A 13,801-nucleotide genomic window follows, 5' to 3' on the forward strand; every position below is an offset into this window, starting at 1 on the left:
GAAATACCCGCTCCAGCCTTGTTAAGATCATCTGACCATGTGATCTGACTATCTGATGGAAAGCAACAACGTGGTTCTTTTCATGACGCTATAGTAGCTAAGTCCTTTGGCTTCAGACAGTCCATCTGATAGATCAGGACGGCTTGCACTCTGCGGCGCGCGTGCGATCACTTGTTCGTTAAGCACCATCATCGTCGGGTGTGGCGTTGAACCCGGGAGCAGGGTTTTGCCAGCGCAGACTTGGCGGATCTTCGTTGCGCCTTCCTTGCCGCCGCCTTGCCAGATCGCTGTATTCTTGTTGACGCCTGCGAGCCTACTCCGAATCTTCAGCAGTCGTCTGCTGCGTTGACCACAACGACGCATCAACTATCTTGCCTCTCTCGCGACCATCCACGTCGAGTTGCGCAAACTATGCCCGACCGATAGAATAGCCCACCATGTCGCTTCGAAACGTCTTCAAGAAACTGCCAGATGTCACCAAGGGTCTCCTGGGAACGATGCTGGCCATCAATGTCATTTACAACGCTGTGCGCCTCTCACATCCGATAGATGTCTCCAAAGCGCGCTTTCAAGAAGTTCCATGGCTAGCCCTTGTCCCCAAAAATATCCTATACTACCCCTGGACCTTGGTCACCACCACCTTCGTTGAACAGAATCTGGTCGGCTTTCTGATCAGCTTGGCCTTGATCGTGTTCGGCGGCCGATACTTTGAAAGAGCATGGGGGAGCAAAGGCTTCGCTATGACTGTGCTAGTCACCTCTTTGATCCCGAATCTTCTCATTGTCCCACTCTACTTCGCATGGGGCGCCATCATGGGCAATTCGAATCGGGCGGCAACGGCGTGCACTGGTGGCATCACGCTCCAAGCTGCCTTCCTGGTCGCTTTTAAACAACTGGTGCCGGAGCATACCGTCAGTGTCTATAAGGGCATTCTCAAAATCCGAGTCAAGCACTTCCCCGCCATCTTTCTCTTGGTCAATACTTTGTCTGGCCTAATACTAGGTACTGATACGGCTTTGATTTTTGCATGGCTAGGCTTCATGACTACTTGGATATACCTGAGATTTTACAAGAAACAACCAGATCTGACCGGCAACAGCACTAGCATCAAGGGCGACGCGAGTGAAACTTTCAGCTTTGCGACCTTCTTCCCAAACGTTGTCCAACCACCAATAGCTGCTGTCTGCGACCAAGTCTTCGACCTGATGTGTGCGCTCAAGTTATGCACACCATTCTCGGACGAGGCGATCGAGTTGTCAAACCAACAGGCAGCTTCTCGAGGTGACGCCGGGCTGCCAACCTTTGTCCGGCAGTCTCGTGGAAAGGTCGGCATGAGCAAACGGGAGGAGGCAGAAAGAAGGAGAGCTCTGGCTCTGCGAGCCCTTGACCAGAGACTCAACGACGCCGCTTCGAGTCAGCCAAAGCCACCGACTTCCATCACGCCTTCTATCTCGGCGGCGGACCAGCAGGCGCTTGGCCAAACCGACTATCGGCCGGAGGACAACTAGATAGCTCTCACGAACATTTTGTATTCGTTCTTGTCTAATCCGACATTTGCTTCTGCTCGGGCCGTGGTGGCCGGTGGCTCGCATATTGCAATTCGGCGCTCGCCGACGTATGACGTCCACGAACAGGGTTCCTGCACTGGCCTCCACAAATCCGCTGTCGTCCAGTCTTTAACTCTTCTCCAATCACTTTAGCACGAGTGTTATCGTTCACCTGAATGCAGGTACCCTTTCCGCCGCTTCTGCCGTAGCTCTGCCAGACCCTCATCATGCTTTCTCGCCTCCGAGGAACAGACACTTTCGATTTAGGCAGGTGCAAAACATGTTCTCGAGATCCGACTCGCTGAAAGCCCTGATCGCTTGGTCTGATGCGATGCGCAAGCTGCGAACGCTACCATGACGCTTGTGCGCAGAAGCTCCAGTAGCTTGGTGTGCTTCGGTGGTATATTATGAACGGTAGGCTTGAACCTCTCTACCCGAAGCTTTTATCCCTCGTGTTGCAGCTGTATACTTCCATCTCGCGTCCGCCAGTATGATGATCTCCCCCCAGCTCTTTGCCGCTGCCGGCCTGCTGGCCATAGCGTCCGCCCAGCTCTACCCCGGCACCTCGAACTTGAACCACACGTGTGCTATCCAGAAGCCTGTGCTTTCCTGCTCTGCTGGTGCAGCGGACCCTTCGGCAGTTGATACTTGTTGCGTTGAGACGTTTGGCGGCCTCTTCGTACGTGTACTCTGGAAGTCTCATACACACGAGTACATCTACTGACCAACCACGACACAGCTCTCCACCCAGTTCTGGACCATCTCGACCTACCGCGAGTCCCAGGGCCAACTCCTACCCCCGTCGTCATGGTCTGTGCATGGTCTCTGGCCCGACTTCTGCAACGGCTCTTATACCCAATACTGCGATTTGTTCCGACAGTATGACCCAGAGCCTTCGCCCAACACGACCACCGGCACTCCCAGTGGTACCCCAGTACCGCCCTGGAACGGCACGACCATCGACGTCTGGATCCGCGACTTCGGCCGTCTGGACCTTCTGGCGTGGATGGAAGAGTACTGGATTGCGCAGGGCCAGCCGTCTGCCGAGCTGTGGGCTCACGAGTTCAGCAAGCACGCCACGTGCTTCAGCACCTTTGACGTGCCATGTTACGGACCCAACTACGTCGAGCATCAGGAGATTATCGAGTTCTTCGACACGGTAATCAAGTACTTCTTGCGGGAACCCACGTACGAGTGGCTGGAGAAGGCCGGCATCACACCCAGCAATGAGACGGCGTACTCATTGGCAGATTTGCAGGATGCATTGAGTCAAGAGTACGGGGCGGTGCCGTATCTAGGTTGCAGTGGCAAGCGGTATAATGAGACCGAGGAAGGCCATGGCAGTAATGATACTGGACGAACAAGCTTGAGCGAGGTGTGGTACTTTTCTTGGGTGAGTATTGAGTATTGAGTCCGGATGTGATCAGAGGAGTCGCTAATGTTTGTTGTAGGCCAATGGACGACCGCAGGATCAGACGGGAGACACGATCGTGAAAGTGAATTCGACGACGAAGAGCTCGTGCGCGACCACGGAGGGTGCGGTGTGGTACTATGAAAGGGCGGAAGGCAGCGAGAGAAGCGAATAGAGGCGCAGGTGTATACACACACAAATCGACCGTCCGAGGTGAGATTAGCTAGACGATCTAAAACGATAATGGTGTTGAAATGCATGCTGCTACGATATATACATGTATTCCTGCCTCATCATCGTGATCATCTCCCGGCCTTGTAGTTGGTGATAGCGTAGCCTGGCTGGAGCCCACCTTGACTTTCCTATTCCTCCTCATCACTGTCAATCTGCATCCTCGCCCCCTTCCGCCCATGGACACGCTCAGTCTTCTTGGACGCCTGACCTGTGGCGCGCGCATACACGAATTTCGCATCTGCCATCTTGCCCTCCGTCTTGACGTTGGAGTGCGTGCCTGTCTTCTTGTTGTACTTCTGAACGACGGGGAATTCCTCTTCCTCGCTCTCGTCCTCGCCACTGAACTCATCTGTGCGTCCGATTAGCGCTTTTTCACTTTTATCACTTGCAAATGTTCGGGACTTACCATCAAGCACGCCCTGAGGATAGCGCGCAAGCCTCTCCTTCTTTCCCATGCTGGTGATCTCGTCGCCCCTTTGTGACTTCTTGAGCAACTTATTGCCGCCTGCCTTCTTCCTCGCCTCACGGGCCTCGCGCTGCATACGCTCGTCTGTAGCCTGCGGGGTCTCGGGCTCCTGCTCCTCCTCCGCATCCTGCTCAAAGTCCTGAATGGGTGTTGTTTTCTTGGATTTAGCGGACATGCTGGCCGGGTCTGCTCCGTTTTTGGCGGTGAAGGTGCCAAACAGGCCCTTTTTCTTTTTCTTGTCGGCCCCGATCGCAGAGATGGGTGCAGGAGAGTCGGTATCAAAGTCCGCAGGCTTCTTGATGCTCTTGATCTTGTCGGGCTTCTTGCCGGCAAGATCGTCGTCGCTATCGCTGCCGAACTTCTGGGTGACACGGCGAAGGATACCGCCCGTCGCTGACTTCTTCTTCTTCTTCTTTTCGACTCCGGATCCAGATATGGGTCCAGTAGAGTCGATATCAAAGTCTGCAGGCTTCTTGATGCTCTTGATCTTGTCGGGCTTCTTGCCGGCAAGATCGTCGTCGCTATCGCTGCCGAACTTCTGGGTGACGCGGCGAAGCATGCCGCCCACATCAGTTTTCTTCCCAGTAGTTGGTTTCACTTTGGTTGTGGTCGAGTCCGTGAGACCGGTCTTGGATCTGAAGAGCGTGGGCATGATTGCGAGGGGAAAGTGCTGTGGGATCTATGGAAGACAAGATTTGTGACAAAGGAGACAGGGAGAACTTGGCTGCTTCAAACAGATATATACCACTTCATCGAGCTGGGAGTTTGATGTCCAGCCGTGTCAGCTCTGCAACTAAGCCCACCTCGCTTTCGGCGGGAGCGAACACAGGCGTTCAGCTTCATGACTTGGTAAGCGCTTACATTATACATTCGACACCGTTTGGGGTGATTGAAGACGTAGAGACAACAAGAGGCAACAACAAGCCATGCTGGTGGGCGTAAAATATGAGTGAAAGTAACTAATTACCATCGTAATCCACACCGGTCAGCCGCCATGTTGCTTTTCTTGAGGGGTAATCGTATTCTTCGAGTGCAGCATTGGACGCAGACGTCGCCTCCGCATCTCCGTACATTCGCTTGATGAGTGCTTCGGCAGGACGGCGGGAGGAGTCAACCGCTAGATGGACACCGGCTCCATTCCGGGCTTCCCCCTACTTGACCCAGCCTTGTCGATGTCCTGCTCGGCCGCTGCCCAGAAGTGTTATCCTTTGCAATGCGACCCAAGCCCGGATCGCTAGGGACAATATCCTTGATACGCAAGTGATTTGAACGGTTGTTGCATAGACGAGGCGGATAAGGCAGGATTAAAATTGCGCCGCGCCTCGAAAGCAATTTCATGGACACGCGACCGAATTAATGGTGTTTTGACAAGCACCCAAGCGGTGCTTGTTTGTATAGAGTCTAGTCCACTTAAAGAAGGTGAGAACCGTTCATCTTCAATCTCTCCCGCCCAGTGCGTCCCTTGTCCATCTTGGCCGAGACACTTGTTCACGCGTCAACCGCTTTCCTATACAAGACTGCCAATGGGCATATCTATCACCTGTACAAGCGTCGGTGGATGATTTCGATATGGCACCCCACAAAGGCTGGGTACTACCTCGCTATCTCTGGGCAGATCCCCCGCAAGCCTTGTTGTTGTGGGCACGGGAGCGTGCCGTGGCACGGACAACAGGGAAGTCCAGCGATAGCAGGCATGCATAAAACAAACAGCTGCCTGCTTGCACGAGAGCCGATGTTCCCACAGCTTTGCCAATCTGAAGTCTTCTGTGACTTCGTCCATTCGTTCCTGGCCAGTTTCTGCGCCGTGCCTCTCATTTTCTGATCTTCCTAACCCGGACGCTCTTTTCATCATGAGGAATATCGGAGCATGCCTGCTTCTCGCAGGTTCTGCCATGGCAGCATTCACCAAGGAGGAGTACGACTCCGGTGAAGTCATGGACAAGATCATGGACAATAAGCTGGTACGAGCGTCCGAGCTCTATGGGGCGATACACGGTTACTAACAGAGACCAGTCCCAATGGAAGAAGGCCCGTGAAGACGGCAAAATGGACTCAACTCAATACAAGTCCTGGGCCAGTGATGCTCCCATTGCTCGTTGCGTTGACGGCACTGCTGTCGTCGAGGAGGGTAACCCTCTCGAGACCTTCCAATGCAAGAATATGGACTTGCACGACTTCAAAAGCCACGCCGACCTAGGCAGCTCCGAAGGCGAAGGGTCCTCGTCTTGGGGATGGGTGTCCAAGGATGGTCGCGAGTTCGCTGCCATCGGCCAATTCGACGGGACCGCCTTTGCTGAGATATCCAAGGAGGGCAAGCTGATCTACCTTGGCCGCCTCCCTGCGCAGTCCGTGGGTTCTTTCTGGAGAGAGATCCGTGTCCTGGGCGACTACTGTATCATCGGATCCGAGGCTGTTGACCATAACGTCCAGATCTTCGACATGAAGAAGCTGTTAACCCTTGACCCGGAGGAGCCTACCATTTTCTCTACTACCGACGACCTTACCGGTCTCTTTTCGGAGAATATTCCAATCGGTCGCACCCACAACGTTGTCATCAACAAAGAGCTGAACTATGCCGTCGCCGTCGGTGCCCAGCCCCGTAATGATACTTGCGCGTCCGGATTGATCTTTATCGACATGAGCGACCCTGCCAACCCAACCAGCCCAGGATGTGCCTCCTCTGACGGCTACGTCCACGATGCCGAGTGTGTCGTGTACCGCGGCCCAGATAAGCGCTACCAAGGTCGCGACATCTGTTACGGATACAATGAGGATTCCGTCACAATCTACGATGTCACTGACAAGACAGGCCTGAACGCCAGCAGCATCATTTCCCGCACGGCCTACGAGGGTGTTGCCTATACTCATCAGGGAGCTGTCCTGGATCCCATGAACCAGGAGTATCTTCTCATTGATGACGAGCTGGATGAAATGAATGAAATCGAACCTGCTGCTGATGGCTATGCCGTCACATATATCATGGACATTCGTGACCTTGAGAACCCCGTGGTCACTGGTCTTTACCGTCAGCCCGTCCGCTCTATCGACCACAATCAGTATGTCTTCGGTGATTATGTCTACCAGAGCAATTACGGTGCCGGTATCCGCGTTCTTGACATCTCTTCTATTCCCAAGGACAACACTGGCGCCGGTGTCTACGAAGCTGCTTTCTTCGACATCTACCCCGAAGATGATGCCATCGGTGGTATCATCGAGTTTGTTGGTACTTGGTCTCACTATGCCGGATACCCATCTGGCAACATCCTGGTCAACACTATTGAACGTGGTGCATTCGTCGTCAAGATCAACAAGCGTGATGGTCCCGAGCCTACCAGCACAACTTCCAAGGCAGAGACCACCAAAACTACAAGCAAGACTGCCACCGTCTCCGAAACTACGGCCTCGACTTCTACCACCAAATTCATCACCAAGACCACAGATACCACCACGGCAGCTGAGACCACCGGAAGCGTCTCTACCGGCCATTACTGGGAGGATGTTTCCGCTAGTGTTTCGGTCAGCACGTCCGGGAAGCCTTCGAAATCTGTCGAATCGCCTGTTGCCCCTTCCGTCACCGATGCCGCTGAGTGGGAGGACGACGATGTAGACTGCGATAACGGTGAGGTCGACGACGATGATTGTGACGAGGAGGATGATTCTGTTGCAGACGGCAGTAAGCCTGAGTCCTCTGAGAGCAAGACCTGGGCCGACTATGTCCCTGAGTCAACCACTCTCGAAACCATTCCCGCCCCTAAGCCGACTGGCGAGAGCAAGCCCGTCAAACCCACCCCAGGATATGAGACTCCAAGCCCCGTCGAGGAGAAGCCTGCCCCGCTTGAAGAGACGCCAGCCCCTGTCGAGGAGAAACCCGTTGGTCATGAGGCTGCCGATGAGGGAGTCGAGAAGCCGGCACCGGTTGACGTATACAAGCCGACTGCTACGGGCGAGAAAGTCGCCGAGTACACGGGCGCTGCCAGCAAGGGCGCTTTCAGCACTGCCTTTGGCGTCGGCTTCCTCGGCCTTGCCCTCATGTGGTAGATCTGGTTGGCCTCGGAGGTTCTGCCCCGGCTATAACGGCCGTAAAACTGTATCATGTCCTTCTTTTATTTCTTCAGGATTCAGTTCATCCCCAGTGTCGCTCAGAGTTGAATGATTATGATCATGAATGGGACCTAAGCATTCTGTCCAGCTTTCCTTTTTGTTTTCACCAGTGCACATCCGGACACAGACCTGTAAGGCCTGTTGAGTTGTCCTCAAGTGGCGAGTAGGAGGCTGAGGGTGATCGACACCCAGGCAGTAGAAAGCATACGCCATCCCCCAAGCTCCACTTTTTCCTACTTCTCTCTTTCCCCCATCCCCATGCCCTCATTCATACCAGCCACCCATCCTTCATCGCTGGATAATCTCTTCATCAACACCCCCAGATACATCTTTCCAGCTACTACCATCATGGTCGGACGAACGCCCCCACACCCACATCCGTCCGTGACAGAACTCGCCCTTCTCTCCCTCCCGGCCGCTGACGGCCTCATGGCCCCACCCATCCTCTCAAGTCTCGCAAAGGCCAAAGGCGCAATGCAGCGCTTCTCCGGCCAGCCCTTCACGTACGTGCATCTAGCGCCGGAACATCCGGATTTGGTGTTGATTATCGGCGGCTGGCCGTCGGTGAGGTTTCATATTGAGGAGTGGATACCTTGTGAGGAGAATGCGGCGTTTGTGGAGGAGTTGAAAGGGTTGGGGGTTGGGGTTCGGTGGATGTGGCATGTGGGGGGGGGGAGGGGGAAGGTGGAGAGGGGGTTGTTTAGGGAGGTGGAAGAAGGAGACCGGGGAGGGGAGAGGGTGAGGGTTTGGCGGGCGGGGGTGCGGAGGGAGATGGTGGGGGAAGCTGAGCGGGTTTTACTGGCGGTGGATGCGGGGGAGAAGGTGGATGGGGGTGTGAAATTCAGTGGGCAGGGGTGGATTGGTGGGTGGAGAATTGACGAGGGATTCCTGGGAGAGGGAGAGCAAGAGAGAAGTCTGAGGAGGGAGGGCGAGACGGAGGAGCTCGTCGTCGTTTTAAGGACTGGCGAGGACTTGCAGAAGACTAATGACATAGAAAAGGTATTGGGGAAGCTTGAGGGCATGGTGGAGAGGCTGGAGGTTCGCGAGGGCTTCGTGCTTGATGTCTGAAGAGCAAACAAGCAAGCCGTGGCGGCCATTTCCTGAGTCGAATCATATACCGAATTGCACATCGGCCAACTATACCGAGAGGTCTGCATCGCTCCGTTACAATTCCAGGGCACATTGTATGCTCGACATGACCTTATCACCCGTCCCCAGTCGTCAAAGTACATGCGTGGTCAAGTCTTGCGCGCAAAGGCCTGTGCAGTGGTCATGATAACGGCAAGTAGAGCAGCTAGACTTCCGGTGACTGCAGCACCGACCTCCACGCTTTGACATGCTAAGCCAGCCGCAACGCCCAGAATTATTGACAGTGAGCCAAGTGCAGTCATCATGACCACTACGTACTTGATTTGTGTCTTCCAGGCCAAGACGAGGGAGGTGTTGTGAGCGGGTGGCTCTTGTCGAAGAAAACGTTCATAGGTGGGCAAGAACAGAGCTCGCGCAAGAAGGATGTCTGGGTCGTGGTAAGCACGAGTCAGGACTGGATTGCAATCCAGAGGACCTAGCCCCAAAGACACCAGTCCTGGCTCGGACTTGACTGCATATCGCTTCATCTACAATCAGCACTGCCCTCATTGTTCTGGAGGTTGATCTCACTATGGAAATAGCGGCCTCAAAGATAGACAATTCCTGGCAATGGACCAGCCTTTTTGTCCAGATTTGTTTTCGGCTAGCAACCGTATGTTGTTTGAGTCTCGCGATGATGGTCTTGATGTCATCACCCGCGTTGAAGACAAAATTGAGCTGAGTACAATCGCCTCGTGGACACGCATATGCGACATTCAGGGTGCACTCGGCCATGTCTGACAGTTGGTTTTTCGATGTCACTGACCTTGAGTCGCCGTAGGACAGAACTTCGACTCGTGGCTGAGCACGTTGCGCTTTGATGGCGGAAGCGTGAGGTTATATGGTAAGAGCAGCGCGACTGATATGGTCTGGGCAGACGACCTCATGGTGGCTCCGCTGGAAAGAGCAGACGAGCCCGTTTAGGCAGTGGCACCATGTTGGCATGCAGCATCGTCCACAGCTGGTTCACTTTGGACTGCCCATTCATTTCTGCTCTTCGGGATGAAAGATCCCCGTGGGAGGCTGGGCCAAACAGTAGGCATGTAAATCCTGTGCAAGCCAGGATCCGGAGCCTCCTGGACTCTAGCGGCGTCCAATCTGGATCAGATGCTGTCATCTCAGAGTCGTGGGGACGAGCTTGACCTAGTTCCGGTTATAACGTGGCGTTGACTTGTGCTACCGTCGACGCTCTTTGTCGGGTGGGCGTATCAATAATGTATATTATGTTGATCAGGAGGTAGTCGTTGCAAGTATTGAACTCCAAAACAACTTCCTAACGTAGCTGACCGATTTGGCGTGTGTAAGGACTGGCTACTGGCTTCTTCCTGCGATCCGTCGCAGGGTCCGTGTCTAACTTCGATCGAGTACGCTCACCAGCGTCGGACTGCGTTATCCTCTGAATCTCTCTCAGAGTGCGTGGGTCTCTGCTTTGTGCGGGTCTCGCCGTAGACGCCTTGCAGTAATTTTGCACTACACTATGTTCAGTTCTGGCACCTTTACCAAATCTGTGCCGGTGGCCAGAGTCTCGTGTCTATACTGCAACATGGCATCTAGCCGGGAAACAGCGAAGTGAAGGCCGTGATAGATCCCTACTCCAACCCTACCGGGGCGCAGTACGGGATGCACGCAGGTACTGCAGGGTCTGACTCTTGGCTTCCTGGCGAGGCTTCCGGTTCTGGAACAATCGCCATTCCAGCCATTTGGGGCGCATCGCATCGGTGTTTGGTCGTCAGTCTCTGTCTCGCGCTCGTAACACTCGCCAGATACAGCCAAAAGCGCTTGATCGTTCCTATTCGCTGGACCGTTGAGTCTATTAGCACGATGTGTTTTTACGAACAGACAGCGTATAGCTGTGGTGACTGGAAATGGGGGAACAGGAAAGAGCGATGCCCGAGGCAACGGCGTGTGGACGACATTTGTGGCACAAAGCTGGTTCACGAAGACTATATCACGATGTCTAACGAGCTTTGTCGAGTCTGTAAAGACATAGACATCGGATCCCGAAAATTGGCCAAGGAACACCACAACATTATGCAATGGCGTAAGGCGGGGAAGAGGCACCTGGCAAGCATCGAAAAAGCTGAGAACGTAATCGAGCGGCTAAAGGAGAGGATCGACGGCCTGGAAAGCAGTCGTGTCTCTAAAACGTTCGAACCCCTGAGAACTACTAACACCCAAGAGTCCACAGAGGGAAGCCTTTACCATGTCACTAGCGTAGCCGCGCAGGATAAGTCGCCTCGTTCGACGGCAGATCTTGACATAGAGGAATCTTCAAGAGAGCTTGAAGCATTGCAGCTGACGAAGAGCACTCGGGAAAGAGCAAATTCAAGAAATAATTCGACCGCAGTTGGCAACTTCGACGGCAAGACATCGGTCAGCCGCCTGGAGAAGATCAGTAGGATTACGGGGATAAGTTTGCAGCAGCTGTTGGAAGGCAAAGACACCCTACCGCTCCCAGAATCGTTTGAAAAACGTTCTCTGAAGCGTTATCCCTGTCCACTTGTCCGTCTGGGTCGTTGCGAACAGAAACCGCATCGCAGCTTTGAACAATGCAGGCGGCATGTCAAATCTCATCACGAGTCTTTCGCTCGAGAGCAGCCCGAGTGGGAAACAGAGATGTTCCGGATTAAGATCGAGGACTCTGACACCGGCCCGGTCCTCCATAGCAAATCAGATACTAACAACAAGGCCATTGCTTTCGGTGCCGGTCCTGACCGCGGAGACCAGCAAGTGTACATCAGAGAACAAAAGTCATGCTCCTCTCCAGCATCAGTCGTTTTGAATGCAGCTAGCATCGGTGAAACACGAGCAGCAGCAGCAGCAGCGCCGCAGGCCAACAAGAAGACTACTGCACCTGTTGCTCGCAGGGCAAGCCAAGGACGTTACCGAGTTGATCGAAGCACACGCCCCAGCAGTGTTCGGGCATCACATGATCCGAAACCGGCTCTCGCAGGTCGACTGTCCTGGGATGCCTCGAAGTCCAACTTTGCGTGCTATTTTGAGAAGTTGCAGTGTCACTTCAATGAATGTTCAGATCGGAAATGGAAAACCGATCGAGCCCTTCGCCGATCGTCACACATTCAGTGGCATATGACCCAGGGACATTTAACAGTCCATCAGCACCAGATTTTACTTGAGGCGGACACTCATCTCCGCGATTCTTCCGCTGTAAGCCTTGCCGGGGCTTCTGAGTCACTCGAAAGAAGTCGAGACAGTTGGCCCCGGTGTTTGGTTTTTTTGGCCCACGAGTTCTCTTCCGTGCAAGAGTCCTTGGATCCGTATTGCGGTACTCCTTTACTTCAAGACGCATCACGTCTAGAGGAGTTATGCTCGCTATACCTGCAAAGGGTGAACCGTGCCTCTGCGGAAGCCGTATCCATGCCACAAGCGCAGAACAGCAACTTCCTGCCAACGGCAGCCGATCCGATGTCAGGCTCGTACTGCGAAACCTCGTCTCGAGAAGCGTCCGAAATTCCGAGGGTGGAGCTACGCCTACCACCCGATGAGAGGTCGGCAGAGATCTCTTGCCTGCCATCCGAACATCATATGCCTGACTGCGGTCAATCTTCAACGGCGGAGCCCGATCCCTGTTTAGAAACGGCGACAAGATGTATGTATCTACAGGGTCGCTTGCACGCCATTCAAGCGCAAATTGCACAGCTGAGAAACGCGGAAATCGCCCTACAAGACCAGCTCGCAGCTTTACCTGAAAGATCTGGCAAAGCTACCAAGATTCGCAGGATTGGTGAACCAAGCGCAGATCACGCCACCGAGCATTCTGGCAGCTTTAGGAATTGTATGGGCTCTGAATTCCCTGCAGCGCATGATGGCAGCTTCATCACGGCCACCCACCACTATGCTGGAGCAGATGGAGCCGAGCAAGATCCCTTCACTACATGCCGTGTTGGCGCCGGTGCAGGACCCCGAACGAATGATGTGAATTGGACCTCGCTGACTGTGAGTTCTTCGGACAAGTCTTCGCGATCCCATTCTCCCAAGACACCCCCATTACCACATGAGTCTGTCTTTGCGGCAGGATACAATAGCATTGAGGCCGAAGTCAATGTGCCATCAATAGCACAAGCTAAGCAAAAAGAGACTGTTGAAGCCATATGGAAGATGCCACTCCGACGCGACTACTACGGGGACCCGGGAGGCCCGGTGCAGTACTTAGATCGTCTCTCCGCATCGGATTCACAGCATCAGCAGCAAGGAGGATGGGGGATCAGCAAGCAGGGTGCAGAACCATCTAACGATCAGTTCCTATCTTTTATCTCGTACGACGGCTTCGGCGGTGAATGCCCCAGTTGCAGCATGACCGGCTACTGTATGCTACATCCGATGCAGCAAGACAGCAGTAGTGCGCAATAGAGAGCATATATCCAAAATGTAGAAAATGTTCTTTTCCGCAGGCCATCATGCGTTTCCCTGGTGCTGTGATGACGTTTCCGTGTCTGAAGGGGCTCTCTTAAGCGGCTGTCCAACCAATGATCCTTTCGCTACAACGGTCTACGTAGTAACATCGTCTGTCCTGATATGTAGGACCATCACCCGAACCACGCGGTGGGGTTGGCTAGTAGATTGTCAGGGCCGAGAAGCGGCAAGCACGTTCCCGGTCTATGAAGAGCACTAAGGTCCAATTACCTGTTTCATTGACATTTTGCAGGCCAGAAACACGATGCAAAAGTGCTTCTTGCCCCAAGCTAGACAAAAGACGATGTGATGGGGAGGAGGAGAAGATCGGTTGACGTTGAAACAAGGCACCTCATTGGACCGCCACACACAAGCTATTTCTCCACTTTATACGCCCTTCCCTCCACGTTCTGTACGACACATATTGCTCTTACGTAGGTAGTAGATACTGTAGCATAGCCTCAATCACATATAATAATGTAATGCACCGCACCATCTGAA

General features: G+C 53.8%; 6 protein-coding genes across 6 annotated transcripts; 5 read left to right on the top strand and 1 right to left on the bottom strand.

Annotated features, from left to right (window-relative positions):
• Positions 1–437: 437 nt before the first annotated feature.
• HMPREF1541_07297 (uncharacterized protein) lies at positions 438–1,508 on the top strand (the record flags this gene model as incomplete). The annotated part of the gene is made up of 1 exon (XM_008721621.1): positions 438–1,508. The coding sequence occupies one exon, from the start codon at positions 438–440 to the stop codon at positions 1,506–1,508; it is 1,071 nt and encodes a 356-aa protein (XP_008719843.1).
• Positions 1,509–2,037: 529 nt separating this feature from the next.
• HMPREF1541_07298 (uncharacterized protein) lies at positions 2,038–3,133 on the top strand (the record flags this gene model as incomplete). Its single annotated transcript, XM_008721622.1, has 3 exons — positions 2,038–2,226; positions 2,287–2,940; positions 2,999–3,133. The coding sequence occupies 3 exons, from the start codon at positions 2,038–2,040 to the stop codon at positions 3,131–3,133; spliced, it is 978 nt and encodes a 325-aa protein (XP_008719844.1).
• Positions 3,134–3,320: 187 nt separating this feature from the next.
• On the bottom strand, positions 3,321–4,310 carry HMPREF1541_07299 (uncharacterized protein; the record flags this gene model as incomplete). Its single annotated transcript, XM_008721623.1, has 2 exons — positions 3,321–3,541; positions 3,599–4,310. The coding sequence occupies 2 exons, from the start codon at positions 4,308–4,310 to the stop codon at positions 3,321–3,323; spliced, it is 933 nt and encodes a 310-aa protein (XP_008719845.1).
• A 1,240-nt stretch (positions 4,311–5,550) lies between these two features.
• On the top strand, positions 5,551–7,696 carry HMPREF1541_07300 (uncharacterized protein; the record flags this gene model as incomplete). Its single annotated transcript, XM_008721624.1, has 2 exons — positions 5,551–5,619; positions 5,672–7,696. The coding sequence occupies 2 exons, from the start codon at positions 5,551–5,553 to the stop codon at positions 7,694–7,696; spliced, it is 2,094 nt and encodes a 697-aa protein (XP_008719846.1).
• Positions 7,697–8,017: 321 nt separating this feature from the next.
• On the top strand, positions 8,018–8,827 carry HMPREF1541_07301 (uncharacterized protein; the record flags this gene model as incomplete). The annotated part of the gene is made up of 1 exon (XM_008721625.1): positions 8,018–8,827. One exon carries the CDS (start codon positions 8,018–8,020, stop codon positions 8,825–8,827), a length of 810 nt encoding a protein of 269 aa, XP_008719847.1.
• A 2,013-nt stretch (positions 8,828–10,840) lies between these two features.
• HMPREF1541_07302 (uncharacterized protein) lies at positions 10,841–13,258 on the top strand (the record flags this gene model as incomplete). The annotated part of the gene is made up of 1 exon (XM_008721626.1): positions 10,841–13,258. One exon carries the CDS (start codon positions 10,841–10,843, stop codon positions 13,256–13,258), a length of 2,418 nt encoding a protein of 805 aa, XP_008719848.1.
• Between the last annotated feature and the right edge of the window lie 543 nt (positions 13,259–13,801).

Source organism: Cyphellophora europaea, assembly GCF_000365145.1.
Source record: "Cyphellophora europaea CBS 101466 unplaced genomic scaffold supercont1.7, whole genome shotgun sequence".
In the NCBI taxonomy this organism is placed as follows: domain Eukaryota; kingdom Fungi; phylum Ascomycota; class Eurotiomycetes; order Chaetothyriales; family Cyphellophoraceae; genus Cyphellophora; species Cyphellophora europaea.